General features: G+C 44.0%; 1 protein-coding gene across 10 annotated transcripts in view; it reads left to right on the top strand.

The window, feature by feature from the left end:
• ARMC8 (armadillo repeat containing 8) overlaps nt 1-18,296 on the top strand; it is a 179,686-nt gene that overhangs the window by 125,953 nt on the left and 35,437 nt on the right. For 9 of the 10 annotated variants that reach the window (XM_074964085.1, XM_074964088.1, XM_074964087.1 and 6 more), the window contains 5 exons: nt 1,009-1,069; nt 6,187-6,387; nt 8,518-8,613; nt 17,315-17,397; nt 17,652-17,733. In XM_074964085.1, coding sequence (XP_074820186.1) covers nt 1,009-1,069; nt 6,187-6,387; nt 8,518-8,613; nt 17,315-17,397; nt 17,652-17,733 — 523 coding nt within the window. The remainder of the gene's footprint in view (nt 1-1,008; nt 1,070-6,186; nt 6,388-8,517; nt 8,614-17,314; nt 17,398-17,651; nt 17,734-18,296) is intronic. The other variant, XM_074964092.1, reaches the window with a different exon arrangement.

Raw genomic sequence — 18,296 nt, forward strand, 5'->3', positions numbered from 1 at the left:
CCCATTTTCCCTGCAATACTATACACCCTGAGAAATTACCTATTGCCTTTGAGTACCTCTGATTCTTCTCCAACAAGCCTGTAATAACCTCACCCAATTTCCCTCAACCCACAATTCCATGATACCTTTCTTGTCACCCTCCATCTAGCCAGTGTGTCCTTAACCCGGCTACCAGTCTTTCCTGTACCCCTTTCCCAATGCCACAGTCTCAGGGAGTACTTTTCAAAGAACATAGGGTGTTTAGTAACCACCCTGGTATCTGGAAGGAGGGCACACTTTCTTCAGGCACCATGATGCTCAGTTGATTGTGAGAACACAAACAAGTTAATTTGCTTGCAGCTTTTTTTATTTTGGAGAAGATTAACTACAAAATGCTACTTCACTACAGTGTTAGGGCTGAATGTTTAAATTCAAAAGTTAGGAAATCCAAAATGTAAGGCTCCATAACAACATGTACTTTGCCATTTTATGCACATGTAGCCTAAGTCAGGAAAGCAAGTAGCACATGCTTACACGCTACCATGAATAGGAATGAATTTAAGTCCTGTTTACTTCAATGGGATTTAAGCACATGCTTAAGTCGTGGCCTAATAGGGATACTTTCCTGAATCAGGGCAATAACCTGGTTCTTTGGTGCATTTTATACTTTGTTCTTTTAAACGTAGGTCCCAATTCTGTTCTCACTGATTTTGATAAAATTATTCCAAACTTATGATGGCGTTAGCAAGAGCAAAACCTAACCGATCTTACCATTGCTAGTCATTTCAGGGTTTGACAGCTAAGTCTTTAAAGCTGCATGTAGAAAAATAAAATGTATTATTCAAGTATTTAACTGTCTGAAACGGTGTATGGAATGGTGTCCGAGCCCAGTAAAACTTCGTGTTAGAATGGGTGTTATAACAAAGTCAAGTAGTTGTTCCGTTAGCACAGTCATTCTTTTTACAATAACTTTTTAATGTTTATAAAAGCTGGAAGTAAGTGAGTTTATATTCTGCTGTCTTGTTACAGCCTTACTTACATGTGCAGGGCAGGAGCAATCCAGACAGATGATAACTGCATTGTTTTAAAGGTAAGCTGGTTACATAATTTGTTTGACATTTTAAGCAGCAGTTAAACCAGAGTTTTATCACACTATGTGTTTGTCACTATTTTATTTGTTTACATCTGTAATAAAGTGTTACAAAAGCACTGTTGATTCTATGGGGGAGAGTTTCAAAGGCAAAAGTGCAGTTAGTTGTCCAGGTCTCTTTAAAAATTAGATGCTTAGCTCCCATTTATGCCTTTGAAAATCTCCTTATGTATCAATACATTCATTATAAATATTTAATAGTGATGACATTTTAATTCTGTTTATTAAGCTAGTTACAGTAAGTGTGAATCCAGGAAAAAAAGTTTGATACAAAATCCATTTTATATTTGTCAAGTTGCAGAAACTTTAAAAGTTGCACTGCAGTATTGGACAATCATTTGGAAAGAACATGCAAAACTACTTCATCAGGCTGCCGTCTGAATGCAAGTGAAAATCTATCATTCGTGATTGATTGTTTTAAGAGATAGTATTCAACAGATGGTACTCTGTGCTTCCTTCAATTTAAATTTTTTAATCTGAAAAAGCATCTCTGCTAATTATAGTTTCATAAAATATTTTTCTTAAGGATCTGTGTGGACATTTTTGTGTTCATCATTCTGTATATGGTGGCGGGCAAGTGAAATCTTTGAGACTGTTGTCATGGTGTGTTAGGTATGATTTGTATATCCAGCCTTCTGTCAGGAAATTGCCATTTTAGAGCACCCCTATAGGAAGTACACAACTTTCTGGTTAGTTATAGAACCATGGCTAGCACTGACAACTAGAACGTTCATGTATCAACTAGAGATCTGAACATTCTAGAGCTGAGGGATACAAAGAATGTGCCCTCTTAAGTATTTCTCACTTCCTCATTGTATGCTAGACAATGCAGTCAAAGAACCTGTGCATTCCCTTGTTCAGTCTGTTAATTGTTTGAATAGTAGTAGAATTTGGTAGGTTTAAGAGCTGTCGGTCCAGTGAGACTTCTGTATCCATCATCCCAGATGATGGGAGACAGTTCAGGTTTAAGAAATACACAATCTAGATGTAAAAAGAAAAGGAGTACTTGTGGCACCTTAGAGACTAACAAATTTATATGAGCATAAGCTTTCGTGAGCTACAGCTCTCTTCATCGGATGTGGTCGAGCAGTGTTCACAGTATCTCTTTGACATGTATGATCTTCTTGCCCCTAGCTGGGAGTGGGAGGAAACTCCTGCTGTGGATAAGGCCTTAGCAGCCAAAGAGTAGAACCAACTCTCATCAGAGTTGTCAGCAGCAAAACATTATCCTCTCCCAAACACTTCAGGTCTCAGATTTGAAGTCTTTTCATAGAAGAGGTGGTTGTCCTTGGCCCTGAGGGGCTTGTATGTGCGATCCTAGGGTCCATCCCCTCCCATGAGGGGACAACTAATTGTTCTCCACAAGCCTCAGAGTACCAGGAATCCACGATACAACTGACAGCTGTACTTACAGCACTGTGAGGACTAAAGCAAAGAAGTACTTGTCTTCTCTGTCTCACTTAATTGTGCTCCAGTGCTGATGTCTCCTCAAAGCATCAATCTGTGCCAGAGGGGCTTTCAGCAATCTCTTTGTTCAGATCTGTCCTTGAGGCATATGAAATCCTAAGAGCAAAAGTTGGTCAGGAAATGGAAAGGCATATGGTGCCTGAGTTAGTCCCTCGCCTAAATGCTGTGAGCCGGAGGAGGGGGCGGGGAGCAGCATTGTAGATCCCTGTCCTCTTCACCCCTTTGTTCAAATTAATCTTCTCATCTCTTCCTCCTTTTCTCCAGTAGTTGGTAACCTGCATGACTCAGGCTTGTAGTATCCCTTTTATCTCAGTTCAGGGTAAATTCCAACCACAAACTATTTGACCTTCTTTGAGCTAAGGTACTTTGCGAATCTGCTGGAGGGGTTTGGTCCATCCCAGTTACAGTTTCAGTAACAAAAAGTCCAGACTCTTATCAGGTTTCCAAAGGGGGTTGAATTCTTCTTAATTGCCCAGTTTCTGGATTATTGGTAGTGGCAGCAGATTTTGAAATGGCAAAATTCAGCAGTGTTTTCCATCTACCCACTTTAATAGTAAGGAAGATGCCTCTGCCTAGGAGGAAATTGTATTTCTCTGCTACCCTAGCCATGAGAGTGAGTAATAATCCGCTGCTCCTGGGACATTACAATGATTCGAGATGGAGTAAGGTTTCCTTCTTTACAAATCTGGTTCTGAAGATCAGTGACAGATTTTGTTCAAAAAAAGAAAAGGAGTACTTGTGGCACCTTAGAGACTAACCAATTCATTTGAGCATAAGCTTTCGTGAGCTACAGCTCACTTCATCGGATGCATACTGTGGAAAGTGTAGAAGATCTTTTTGGTTAGCTAAAAAGATCTTCTACACTTTCCACAGTATGCATCCGATGAAGTGAGCTGTAGCTCACGAAAGCTTATGCTCAAATGAATTGGTTAGTCTCTACGGTGCCACAAGTACTCCTTTTCTTTTTGCGAATACAGACTAACACGGCTGTTACTCTGAAACCTGTCAGATTTTGTTCACTGACCAGAAGAGGCAGGATGGTGCTTGGAGATTATTTTGTAGCTCTGACAAGGTGTCTCAGTTCTTTGTCCTGTCTCATGAAGATTACCTCAGGAAGTACAGCTGTAAAATCGTCATGTCTTTGTGAGTCCTGATTTTGTCAATTAGCACAACAGATTAAACTTTTCCACTTTCCAAGGTATCAGGTTCATGACCAGGTCTACTGGGTTTTCAGAGCCATAGGAAATATTTGGCCTTTGAATTCCAAAGCAGGTCTGAGTTCCAACAGCCTGCTTTCTCATCCTGTTTTTAGTCTCACCAGAAAGGGAGATCCAATCGGTCTGTGCAAATCTTTCCCTAATAATCAGAGGTCACCTCCCTCTACTTCAAACGTATCTGTAACTGCTGTGACTCAGTGGCAGTTTGAAGGTTTACACGGGACCTCTATAACTAGTCCTCAAATCTACTCCTACCCTTTTCCACTTCCTTGGGACTGTCCAATTTCAAGGAATAAAAACCGATCACTTCAGTTCTATAGAAAACTGAAAAAAGCTGTAGCCTCCAGTTCTGAATTCATGCCAGAATCCAACCTCTTCCCCATCCCTTTTCATGTAAATTAAAATGAATGGAACATGTGGCTAAATTCTTTTATCAAAGTACAAAATGCTATTACTAACCCCATTTTACCGCAGGGCAGTTAAGGACTTGGAGAGGGGGGTTACTGAGCTAATATTCTCCAGACCCAAGGTTCCCTTTTTTCCAGGATCAAAGCACACCAAAGTCTGAAATCACTTGTTTAAAAAACAATCCTTAAAAATGAAGGTCTCGGTTTCCTTCTGTTCTTCAGGAAAGAGAAACCATAAATCCAGAGAAACCCTCTTCCCAGGGCAGAAACAGACCTCAGTCTCTAGTCTCTTCCTTCCTCAAGAAAGTGAGGTAGAAAATCCCATGTAAGCTTTAAGCAAACACTCTTTCTTCAGGATTGAGATGTGGAAAAGCCGTAAAGAAACTTTAAACAAACTCACACGTCTTAGAAATCTCACTTCTCTGGGAGCTGATTTCCCTCATTGTGGCTGGATCCATGCCCCCAGCAACGACCTACCTCTTCCTTTTAAGTACTCCTGGATAATTTCCAGAGAGGCTAAAACAGGGGTGGGCAAACTACGGTCCAGAGGCCACATCCGGCCCTCGAGCTCCCACCGGGGAGCAAGGTCCAGGGCTTGCCCTGCTCTGGCGCTCCAGCCGGGGAGCGGGGTCCGAGGCTTGCCCCGCTCCATGTGGCTCCTGGAAGCAGCGGCATGTCTCCTCTCCGGATCCTATGCGTAGGGGCAGCTAGGGGGCTCCGCATGCTGCCCCCACAGCTCCCATTGGCCAGGAACTGAGGCCGATGGGAGTTGCAGTGGCAGCTCCTGAAGAGGGGGCAGCACGCAGAGCTGTCTGGCCAGCCTAGGAGCGGGACATGCCGCTGCTTCTGGGAGCTGCTTGAGGTAAGCACCGCCCAGAGCATGCACCCCTGACCCCTCCCACACCCCAACCCCCTGCCCTAGCCCTGATCCCCCTCCTGCCCTCAGTCCCAGCCCAGAGCACTCTCCTGCACCCCCCAACCCCTCATCCCACAATCCCTCTACTGTGGCGGATTGCTGCATGTCTGATCCCCAATAACTCTTTGGTGGCAATGTCATTAGTGGAAAACTAGATTACTTACTAGTAATTGGAGTCCTAATAATATATGGTCTCCACAGACCTATACTCCCTCACACTCCTTTCCTGTTGCATCAGGCCCTCTGTTTTTCCAGTCCAGGGGACATTAAATGAATGAGGAGAGGCCACATGCCTCTTTTTAATCTTCGTCTCACTGCTCATCTCCATGAGGGATAGCCCATGGACCTCTCTTGAGGCTTTCTGCTTTCAGCCATTCTCAGGTCTCACAGCTTGGTATGCAGATTCCAAGAGTTGGACTACATGAAGGCAATATTTTTTTAGCACTCCTGTTACTGCTAAGGAACTCAGCTTTTTTTATTTACACCATGAGTATGAGACATAAATCATTGCAACATGTTCTTGTTAGTTTTTTTTGTTTCGGAATCACTCTATTTCTACTGCCAGAAGCTGCTTCTTGTGGCAATACTGAATTGGGAATGTTTAGAATGAAAATGGGATACTTGATGTGCTCATTTTTACCTTGGTACCTAGAAGCCTCTGGCATAGCAGTGCTGGTGAGTTCTGAGGACGAATCACAGAGCTCTTTTCTATAGCACAGCTTTGCAAGTAAAGACTATTAAGTGGACATATGAACTTCCATACAGAACATTTTGGTTGCGGGTCCTTTCTGGACATGACGTTTGCAAGGAGTATTATGACCAAAAAAGATGGCAGAAGAGAACCCTATAGCGCAGTGATGACTGCTAAGAAGAGCCTATAATTAAATAAAATGAACTTAATTTGTGTGTATATTCCCACAACCATTTGAACCTTTTTTCTTTAAGAGACTTTGGTGAGGAAAATTGCTCTCGACATCAAACTGAAATGGAATCTATAAAGACTTACAAGTTATCTTCTCTGAAACTAAAGTTGAATTCTGTACCCTCCAGACACTGCCAAGTTTGGTTCGGATGTGTAGTAAGGAGAGATTGCTGGAGGAACGAGTAGAAGGAGCCGAAACACTTGCCTATCTAATTGAAACAGATGTTGAGCTCCAGAGAATTGCCAGTATTACAGACCATCTTATTGCAATGCTTTCTGACTACTTCAAGTATCCCAGCTCAGTCAGTGCAATCACTGATATCAAAAGGGTATGTGTTTTTCTCTGTCAGTTCAGAACTTCTCAGAGTACATGAAAGAGATTTTGAAACTGCAAATGTGTGTCTTAAGTACTCAGAACTTTAATTAAAATGGTCTTTCAATTGTTGCACTGCTGTATTAATACCTGATCCTACACCTCTTGAAATCAGTGGGAGTTGGATCAGGCCCTCAATGTTTTTGGCTCTTTAGGCACAAGACCTTTCTTTTGTTGTATGACTCTCCCTCCTCCCACACTGAGGAGGAACATTCCAGGCAGATAACACTGTAGGAGCAGTGAGCAGGCAAAGGCCTGTTAACCAAGCACTCTGCAAAGCACCTACTACACCACCTTCTAGACCGTTCTTTAGCCTCCTTTGCAATGGGAGCATGGAGTTGCAGACTCAGTCTCCCTGTCTTGCTTACTCTCTCTAACTCCCCCCCTCACTGCGGAAGGGAGAACATAAGAAAGGAATGTTGATCCCAGGGATGGAAAGTATTCTTGGCCTTCCCCCGCCCCTTCTTCCACTGATTTGGAATGTACTCCAGAAAGACAAAGGCCCTGTAATCCCATTTGGTTCTGGAATAGCCCGGGAAAGCACAGATGGCAGAGTTAGTTCCCAAACTCCTATAATATGGGGCTGCTCCTGCTTACCCATGTTTACAAAATGCTCTGAGAGCCGCACATGAAAAAATACCACATAAGTACAAAGAATTGTTAGCCAAATTTTAAATGGAATAAACAAGACAAAAAAAGAGGGTCAGTAATTGGCTGGGAAGCATTAGACATTGGTTAGAGAACCAAAAAACCAACATTCCAGACCTGAGTCTGACACTGTGTTTTTAACACTTTTTATGAATGTCCAGAGCAAAGATCGGCGGCATTGCACATGTATGCCTAACTCAGCCATGTGGTGAGTGTATTTTGTGAAATGGATAATATCTTGTAAGTTGTAGATGGAATGAGGCAGGGCTCTGCAGGATAAATTGATTGTCCCATTTAAAAATTGTATATAATCATGAAGTACTGTACTGTACTGTAATGCGGATGCACTGGGGCAGAGTTAAGCTTATTCAGACAACCTTACCTTTGGCATTTCCTGACTTTTGAGTGCTTTACCCTGCGACCTCAACATTCCCTTGACAATGTTTTTCATGTTGAATTAAATAGGTACCATTGCTTCATCTGTTGGAGCCTTTCGGCCAAAGTTCTAAGAGCCGTTCTGGTCCCTTAATGCCATTCATTTTTATGGGACTGCAATCTGGATCCTGTGGCACCTTAAAGACTAACAGATTTATTTGGGCATAAGCTTTTGTGGGTAAAAAAAACCACTTCTTCAGATGCATGGAGTGAAAATTACAGAAATAGGCATAAATATATATTGGCACATGAAGAAAAGGGAGTGAGTTACCTTACAAGTGGAGAGCCAATGTTGAAGGCCAATTCTATCAGGGTGGATGTGGTCCACTCCCAATAATTGATGAGGAAGTGACAGTAAGGTAAGGTAACTCCCTTCTCTTCGTGTGCCAATATATATTTATGCCTGTTTATGTAATTTTCACTCCATGTATCTGAAGAAGTGGGTTTTTTACCCATGAAATCTTATGCCCAAATAAATCTGTTAGTCTTTAAGGTACCACTGGACTCCTCATTGTTTTTGTGGATACAGACTAACACGGCTACCCCTCTGATATCTAGATCCTAGTAAATCTAGTTGTTTTCCCCCAATCTGACCATGTAACTCTTTCTGTGGGGTGGACATGGCGAAAGGAGGACATTTTGGTCTGACTTGTAGAGGAGGAAGAGAGTGGGACTCATTTTGTCTTGGAAAATGTAACTAATCTCATCCTGTATTTTGAGAGGTTGCATACACATGTTTCTTGGTTATTACTGTTTATCTGTATAGGCTACAATTCAGCAAAGCACTCACATGTGTGCTTAACTTTAATTATTGACTTCAATGGGACATAAACACATACTCAAAGTTAATCTACAGTTTCAGTGGTGATCCTGCCTGTTTGGTGTGTAATGCAATCAAAACTCAAGTAAACAGGCACTAACCTGTAACGCTTAAGAAAATACCATGTGCAAGTTTAAATGATCTCTCATAAAGTGTCTGACTTCGATTTACTTTTTTCAATAGCTTGACCATGATTTAAAGCATGCTCACGAACTGCGCCAGGCTGCGTTCAAGCTGTATGCTTCACTTGGAGCAAATGATGAAGACATCCGGAAGAAGGTGAGTCTGGGAGAGGGTCATCCTTTGGTGTTGGCAGTCGTCATGCAGGGAGTGACGTCAACCTGGAAGTCATGGTGGAGTGCATTATCGCTGATTGAGATAAAGCAGAGAGAATAAAAGCATAAGTGAAGAATGAACAGAGTGCAACTTTGGATTTTGTTCTCGTGTGAAGATGTTGGATTTACAAATAATGTGTTATGTTAACCTTGTGGTGCAGTTCTTCTGCATGAGTTCCAGAGAAATTTGATTTCACGCTGTGATGCAACAAACTCTGACAAAATAATAATACTATAAATGCTTATTTATGGAAACACCTCCTTTCTAATGCCATAAAGAAATTCACATCTCTCGTATATTGTCCTTCAATATATGGCCTAGTTATATTCTTAATTTTTGCTTGTATGCAAATATTGTGCATATAAAGCTTTAAGTGATGTGTTTATGGTAAGTGGTCAGCGGAAATTAAAAATCTCTAAAAATGGTTTTGATATTGTAGCATATCCCTTTATTCTTCTTCTAGCAGTGTCCTTATGGGTGCTCCACCGAGGTGTATCGGTGCCCCTGCACCTCTAATCGGAGAAATTTGGTAGGAGTGTTCACATGCAATCTCCCTCCCTTGTGGTCTGCCTCTAGGCTATCTAGCACTGCATGGGCAAACTGCCTTCAGTTCCTTCTCGACCACCTTTGGCCTCGAATGGAATGAGCAGTAGTGTCTTCCTTCTTTACATTGATAGTGTTTAATATAAATGGTAGCTATTCTTAGAGTTTCCATTTCTTTTTAGTAGTCTAGAGGTTCCATTTTTCAGTTTAAAAAAAAACAAACTTTTTCTTTCACCATTTCCTGCCTTTTGTAGGGGGGATTTTTTGGGGGGGATTGCCCAGTTCCCCGGCTTCAAAAGGTGCCTTTCCTGAAAGGAGGCAATCACAATAATGGACAGACACTCTCATTACATCTGGTGCCTTGGAGAGAGATACATTCTGCAGAAGTGCACCTTTTGCCAACTGCTAATGGTGAGATCTTGTAAGAACTCCAGGTTTCAGAGTAACAGCCATGTTAGTCTGTATTCGCAAAAAGAAAAGGAGTACTTGTGGCACCTTAGAGACTAACCAATTTATTTGAGCATAAGCTTTCGTGCGCTACAGCTCACTTCATCGGATGCATACTGTGGAAAGTATAGAAGATCTTTTTATACACACAAAGCATGAAAAAATGGATGTTTACCACTACAAAAGGTTTTCTCTCCCCCCACCCCAGTCTCCTGCTGGTAATAGCTTATCTAAAGTGATCACTCTCCTTACAATGTGTATGATAATCAAGGTGGGCCATTTCCAGCACAAATCCAGGATTTAACAAGAACGTCTGGGGGGGGGGGTAGGAAAAAACAAGGGGAAATAGGTTACTTTGCATAATGACTTAGCCACTCCCAGTCTCTATTCAAGCCTAAGTTAATTGTATCCAATTTGCAAATGAATTCCAATTCAACAGTCTCTCGCTGGAGTCTGGTTTTGAAGTTTTTTTTTGTTGTAATATCGCAACTTTCATGTCTGTAATCGCGTGACCAGAGAGATTGAAGTGTTCTCCGACTGGTTTATGAATGTTATAATTTTTGACATCTGATTTGTGTCCATTTATTCTTTTACGTAGAGACTGTCCAGTTTGACCAATGTACATGGCAGAGGGTCATTGCTGGCACATGATGGCATATATAACATTGGTGGATGTGGAGGTGAACGAGCCTCTGATAGTGTGGCTGATGTTATTAGGCCCTGTGATGGTGTCCCCTGAATAGATATGTGGGCACAGTTGGCAACGGGCTTTGTTGCAAGGATAGGTTCCTGGGTTAGTGGTTCTGTTGTGTGGTATGTGGTTGCTGGTGAGTATTTGCTTCAGGTTGGGGGGCTGTCTGTAGGCAAGGACTGGCCTGTCTCCCAAGATTTGTGAGAGTGTTGGATCATCCTTCAGGATAGGTTGTACATCCTTAATAATGCGTTGGAGGGGTTTTAGTAGGGGGCTGAAGGTGACGGCTAGTGGCGTTCTGTTATTTTCTTTGTTAGGCCTGTCCTGTAGTAGGTGACTTCTGGGAACTCTTCTGGCTCTATCAATCTGTTTCTTCACTTCCGCAGGTGGGTATTGTAGTTGTAAGAATGCTTGATAGAGATCTTGTAGGTGTTTGTCTCTGTCTGAGGGGTTGGAGCAAATGCGGTTGTATCGCAGAGCTTGGCTGTAGACAGTGGATCGTGTGGTGTGGTCAGGGTGAAAGCTGGAGGCATGTAGGTAGGAATAGCGGTCAGTAGGTTTCCGGTATAGGGTGGTGTTTATGTGACCATCGTTTATTAGCACTGTAGTGTCCAGGAAGTGGATCTCTTGTGTGGACTGGACCAGGCTGAGGTTGATGGTGGGATGGAAATTGTTGAAATCATGGTGGAATTCCTCAAGGGCTTTAAGAAGAACTTAAGAACTAAGAACTCCGGAGCTCAAGTTGAAACTTCTCCTCAGGGAGGGTGCAGTTAAGCTGCCAACTGACCCTGGTCCTGAAGCCTCATCAGGATGCAGATTGTCCCCAGAGCCTTCAACCCCCAGAGGGGTGAGATCATGGGAAAAGTCTGCTGACTCCCCCCGCAAAGCCTCTAGAAAAAAGGTTCCAAGCCCTCAAACTAGTCCTTGACCAGCCAGAGAGGATCCCCGGCATCCTCAGTTATCTCGGTACCGACGGCTCTGAAGTGCGGTACCCAGAAACATCAGGAACCCTTCACTGAGCTTTGCCATGACACCTAAAGATCTTTATGTGCATAGGCTTGGAAGCAACTGCACTGTCTGCCAGGGATGAGGACAGAGACTGTACCACCTCAAAGAGATCAGCATTGACACCCTCAGCATTGAGTGCATCAAGCAACCCTCCATCAGAGCATTCCTCCATAAACAACCATCAGTACTGACAAGTCAGCACCGGCACTCCTTGACAGCACTGAGCATATCAATGGTACTTCAGGAGTTATGTTTCTTGAGGGATCTTATGGTCACGGAGTAACCAGAGTCCCTGCTACTTGGTACCGGAGCCCCAGTACCAAGCACATCTAGATCACTGGAATCAACAGCACCACTGGGCCATTTACCCACAGCATCCCAGTCAGCTCCACCCTTCTCCAGCAGGGAGTCATACAGTGACCAGGATGACCATCTCTCCCTGGCCTCACACCATGGATCACCGTTGCAACATCAGGGACCTTGAATATTCTGCACACTTCCTCCTCTTCCAGAATTGCCTTCCCAATTAACAAGGCACTTCTGGACCCTGCCAAGATGATCTGGTAGATACCAGCCTCCACTGCACCAATGTGCAAAAGAGCCGACAAGAAGTATTACATTCCTCCTAAGGAGGCAGACTTCCTCTTTATGCACCATCAGAGTAACTCTATAGTAGCAGATGCGGTTAATGCACGAGGAAAGCAACATCATGCCAAATCAGTCCCATATGATAGAGATTGGAAGAGGACCTTTTGTAGGGGGGATTGTTGGGGGGGATTGCCCAGTTCCCCTGGCTTCAAAAGCTGCCTTTCCTGCAAGGAGGCAATCACAATAATGGACAGACACTCTCATTACATCTGGTGCCTTGGAGAGAGATACATTAGCTAGACCTCTTTGGGAGGAAGGCATACTCTTTGGCGACATTATGATTCAGGGTCACAAATTACCAAGCCGTAATGGCTAAATATGACTACATAAAATAAGGGAAACTCAACATGTTTATTGACCACTTCTCAGAGGCACAAAAGGGACAATTTCAGGCCATCGTCAAAGAGGGCCAGTTAGCAGCCAGAACAGTGCTGCAATCCACACTGGACACCACAGACACAGTGGCCCACTCAGTCTCGACCGCAGTGGTAATGAGGTGGGCATCCTGGTTACACCTCTCAGGATTGCCCAAGGAAGTGCAGATGACACTCAAGGATCTCCTGTTCAAAGGGCCCAAACTTTTCACCGGTAAGACTGATGCATCTCTCCACACCTTAACTTAAAGGACTCCAGGGCCACACTACACTCCCTGGGAATCTCAAATCAGGACCGACGAGGAAATACGGCTCACAACCACCTCTCAGATCCCGACCACCCCAGTTCCTCCAATCACAACAGTGTTATGGCTCACAGCATAAGAGACCCAGGATGCAAAAGTGAAAGCTGTCATCCTCCCATTCCTCAATCTCTCAACCCTCATTCTCTAAGCATCAGTTTAGTATCATACCTTATGCAGCTGGCAGTATTTTCTCCAATTCCTCACCTTTGGCCCATTCCTCACCTCACCAAAACAACAGCGGACCCTTCACCCCAACTTAAGGATCCTCCAACTCCAGGCTTGTCGTCGTCTTGGTTCCAACACTTAGAGAGCAAATACTCTGAGGAGATGAAAAAGGTGTTACTACATAGCATGAAATCTACCACTTGTAGTACTTACCTGCGAAAATGGAAATGATTCCAAATATGGTGCGATTCCAAACAAGTGGACCCAACATTTTCCTCCATCCCTTCAATTCTGAGTTGCATTGTAGACCTCAAAAGGTCTGGACTCTCTCTTCTTAGTTCACTTAAAGTATATTTCGTGGCCTTCCACCATCCAGTGGACAGGTGTTCAGTATTTGCCCACCGAATGACATGTAGATTCCTTACGGGCATGGGAAACTTCTTCCCACGTGTCAGACCATCCACCCCAACCTAGGGCCTCAGTCTAGTTCTGAGAACATTGACTAAACCACCCTTCAAGTCTATGGCTTCTTGCTCTGTTATACCTGTCCATGAAGACAGCATTTTTAGTGGCCATAACCTCAGCATGAAGGATAGGGGAAATAGTGGGGTTGATGGCACATCTGCTGTTCACGGTTTTCTTTGAAGACTGTCACCTTGAGGCTACACCCCAAGTTCCTCTCCACCCCAGTAGCCTACTCCTTTCATGTGAATCAGCTAATCCACCTTCCTTTAAAGATGTCCCCATCTCAGAAATCTGCAGGGCAGCATTCTGGGCCTCTGGCCATGCTTTCGCGGAATATTATACGATTACTCAAGACTCAATCTCTGATGCCATCTTCGGCTCTGAAGAACTATCATCAATAACAGAAGCCCCAGCACTCCATGGGGGATACTGCTGTGAAGTCACCTACAATGGAGTATCCATAGGGACGCTACTCAAAGAAGAAGAGGAAGTTACTCAACTTGTGCAGTAACAATGGTTCTTTAAGATGTGTTGCTCTATGGATGCTCCACAACCGGCCTTCTCCCCTTTACTTCTGTGTTCTCGAGGAGAGGCTCTGCCCTTTGAGTAGAGAAGGAATTGAGGGTGGTTTGCCTGCGCAGTGCTATGTAGCCTTGAGATGGGCTGACCAGACACTGCTACCAAAATTCTCCGATTAGGGGAGCAGATACACCTAGAATGAAGCACCCATAGGGTGATACATCTCAAAGTACCATCTTTTCTGCACAAGATGAGTAACTTCCTCTTGTTTTGCAGTGTAGCATAATGCAAGCTTTTTCTCAGAAGTAAACATAAGGAAGCAGTAATGTTTAAAAGTAGATTCATGGCTAGCTCCTACCAGGCAAACCACACTGGAGATGGCAGTGCAAATAAAATGATGAGTGGCAATTGTAAAATCAGTGTGATCACCTGTGATAATGACCAGAGTATTCTCTCCTACTTGGCTTGTCCTCATCTGTGCATATGAGGCACTTAACTCCACTTGGAGCTTGTTAGTTCTGATAGACCTTGACAGATGTTTGTGGTAACCTAAGAGTGAAATGTGGCAATAGAATTGCTATGAAAATAAATATTGGATTTTTATTATGCATAAAATAGGATAAAAAAGCAAGAATGACATATCACAACACACAATACTGCATGATCCAGGTCAGAACTATTAGGCCATGTCTTACAGAACTATTAGACCATGTCTTAAGCTTACAGTGGCACACCTGTACTAATACAGCTGTCCCACTATAAGAGCGCTCGTGTAGCTGTGTTATGCCGACAGGAGAGAGCTCTCCGGTCGACGTAATAAAAACAGATCAACGAGCGGTGGTAGCTGTATTGGCAGGAGAGCATTTCCCACCAACAGCGCAATACACCCAAGCGCTTATGCTGACAAAACTTATGTCGTTCAGAGGTGTGTTTTCTTTCACACCTCTGAGCGACAAAAGTTTTTCTGACATAAGTGCTAGTGTAGATTTGTCCTATGTGTCCTCTTCGTGTGACATACTTAAAAAATCTACAGTTGTACATAGTTAGTTTTACAGTTTTTACCATTTTTATTGTTTTTGTTGTAGTTTTTAATAGTTTGATAGTTTTAGAAGTAGGATTGGGGTTCCTATTTGGGGAGTTTTGTTCCCCATGAACACCCCTCCTCCCTGGACCCACATGTTGGTACTGGACCATGCCGTAATCCCCAGGCTTTACAATCTGTGCCTCCTGCCCTGCGTTCCTTCTCGAGTCAACAATGAACATCAACTCTGCCTCTTACTGCTTGGGAGAAGCCAACATTGCATCCAGGTGCAGTATCTGCTAGTCCTTCCCTAGCCATACCTGAGAAGGCTGGGCTCTCCGCCTCCAAAAGCACCTCCTGGAAGTCCCCATGAGGCCTCATTTGGACCCTGGCCGCGGAGACACCCCCATCTCCCCTCCGTACATCGGGCTGAGGCTGCCAGGCGTGCACCACCAACTATGGAGGCAGAGGCCAGCACTGGTGGTACCACCACTATGGACCCTGCACCGGGGACTAGTCAGGAGGTAAGAAAGCATGTACATAAGCATGGCGATAAGTTTTCCTCTAAGCCTAAGAAGGGAACGAACTCTAGTCATGGGGATGGAGCGTGCCCTAACGCACAAACATTAAAAAAAGCTGCATAAATCTACAGATCCGCCATTATTGAGTGCAGACCCACACACAGTTAACATAAGCATCCCTGAGAGCCAGAGAGCCATCCAATCCAGGGAAAACCATTGCTCCCATTCCAGTTCCAAGGACTGAAAAAGTGCCCTTGACTCCAGGGAGGTCGTGAAAAGTGCCACAGCCCCAGGAAGTGTTTGTCCTGGGAAAGCCAAGGTCCTCACCCCTTCTGGGGCCCTGTACTTTCAGGGGGATCTCCGGCACCAGATATGAAGTATCTGAGGCACTCCTCACCTCTCGCTCCAACAGCGTACACGCTTCCACTGGCTCTGACAGTGCAGCCGATGGTACTGAGTTTTCATTTTTGGAGGACTCGGATGAGAGTCAAGGACCGTCCATCCCATCCCACCACTATGAGGAGGCCTTCCACATCATGGCAGCATCCTCAACTCCAGCAGCCTCAGAGCCACTGGTTTCCCCTGCCATGGGGCCCTCCTGAGCAGCTTCCGGAACCATTATGCTTGCCCTCTGCGGATCCTGGCCCCAATACCCACCATTAGAACCTGCCTGTTCGATTAGGGAGGCTTCACCTATTTCACCATCATGGGCGCCTTTGAGCTCAGAACCAGTAATTGGAGATGAGCCACTCAGTCCAGCTCGGACAGTATTGCGGAACAGTTGAGATTCCTGTTGTCCTCTCCTGATGCAGCAGTGGCTTCAACATCCCCCAATCTTCTGATGACTACTACCAATTCCAGGCTCTCTTGCATAGAATGGAGGGTGAGCTTCACATTCCTCTGGAGGAAATCCAAGACACTGAGCATAAGCTGCTGGATATACTTCACTCATCAGAGCCAACTAGAGTTGCTCTTCCAATCAACAATGCCATTCTTGAGCCAGCTCACACAGTTTGACATACAGTGGCCATATGTACACTTACCCCAAAGGGGGCAGAAAAAAAGATACTATGGGCTAGCCAAGGGGTCTAAATTTCTGTTCTCACACCCAATTCACTTGTGGTCCAGGCAGCGATGGAACGGGCTAGGCAGCAGCATCCATACTCCACCCATCTGACAGGGAGGGCAAGAGACTGGACCTTTTAGGCTACAAAGTCTTTTCTTGAGCCAGCCTTCAATTCAGGATTTCGAATTATCAGGCATTATTTGCCAAATATGATTTCCTGAATTACAGCAAATTGGAGGACTGTGTCAAGAAACTGCCACAACAGGACCGGGCCTGCTTTCAGGCAATAATTGAGATGGGGATGGTAGTAGCAAAGACCTCGCTCCAATCAGCAGCAGGTGCGGCAGATACTTCATTGTGCTCAGTTGCCACTGGCATCATCATGAGGAGGGAGTCGTGGCTCCATTCCTCTGGTTTTCCCAGGGAGGTGCAAAACATCACTGAAGACTTCCCTTTCAGTGCATCCCATCTTTTCAACCAGAAAATGGACAATTCCCTCCACACTCTCAAGGATTCAAGAGCTACACTCTGTTTCTTGGATACTGCACACCAGCGCCAAAACTAAGTTCTACTGCCACAGTCTGCACAGTGTTACAGAACCTTTCAGATTTTCCATCAGCGGCCTTATGAATCACCAAGAAAGCATCAGAAGAAAGCACCGTCAGGCAAAGAGAGTAAATACTATTGTCTAACTGATGAGTTCAGTGGTTCCATAAGGGGAAATAAGGGTGGTTGTTTCTAAGGTAAATTCTCTTTTCATATGCAAAATTTAGAATGTTATCGATAAACCACAGCAAAACAGTAGCATTTACAAGTAATACAAAAGTTGTCCACCTTATGTTGTTTATGCACCATTAACTTTTTTCTCCAGATCATTGAGACTGAAAATATGATGGACCGAATTGTGAATGGTTTGTCTGAGTCTAGTATCAAGGTGCGGCTATCTGCAGTCAGGTATGAGCTTTCCTTGTCTAATTAAAATAATTTTCAGTGTGTTTAGCTCTGCTTTTTTTTTGGTCCTTGATTTGCTGTCCATCAAACACTAAAACTAACATAAAGTAGTTTCTAGTCTCTGAAAATTCATCAAAGATGATAGTAAAATATTTCTTGGTGTTTGTTGTATTAATTATCATCAAATTCCTAGCTATATCTGTATGGAGAGAAACAGTGAAAGTATTTCACAGACCTCATTTCATTTTTCTTTGTAGATGTTTGCACAGTTTGTCCCGGTCTGTGCAGCAGCTACGGACGAGTTTCCAGGATCACGCCGTATGGAAACCCTTAATGAAGGTGAGATGAAAAATAGCAAGAATCACACACTTGGAAGTGGATGTGACCTGTTCATCAGTTACAGTGTCTTTTTGTAGAATCTTAATAGGTATCACCTTGACATCTGATATGTGTGATCTGTTCTGGAGGCTCACAAATCAGCAAAAGTCCAGTAACAACAAACAGTGTCGTTGCCTGCACTTTATCTTTCGAAATGTAACACAATCTATTACAAAATATGACAGGCACTGAGAGCCAGATTGCCCCTAGCCCTTACTCAGCAACATAGGAAAGGGCTCCCCTCTGCTCCCCTGCTTAGCCTATAACTGGCAACTGAGGTTGAGGCTGCAGCTGTTTTGTGGAGGGGATATTGATCCTACATTCCACCTGCAATACTTTCCCAGGGAGTGGGATGCTGGAAGAGGCAGGGCCATGATGTGGGTAGAGCATTCCTCTTCAGCCTAATGCAAAATCTCTCATATTGCATTGTCACATGCACTGCAGTTTATTGAACGACTGAGTGGTTGTGAAGAATGGGTTGTATTGAATTAGTGAAAAAGGACAGGGGAAGACTAATTGCACTG

This window comes from Natator depressus, chromosome 9 (genome assembly GCF_965152275.1).
Source record: "Natator depressus isolate rNatDep1 chromosome 9, rNatDep2.hap1, whole genome shotgun sequence".
Taxonomy (NCBI): domain Eukaryota; kingdom Metazoa; phylum Chordata; order Testudines; family Cheloniidae; genus Natator; species Natator depressus.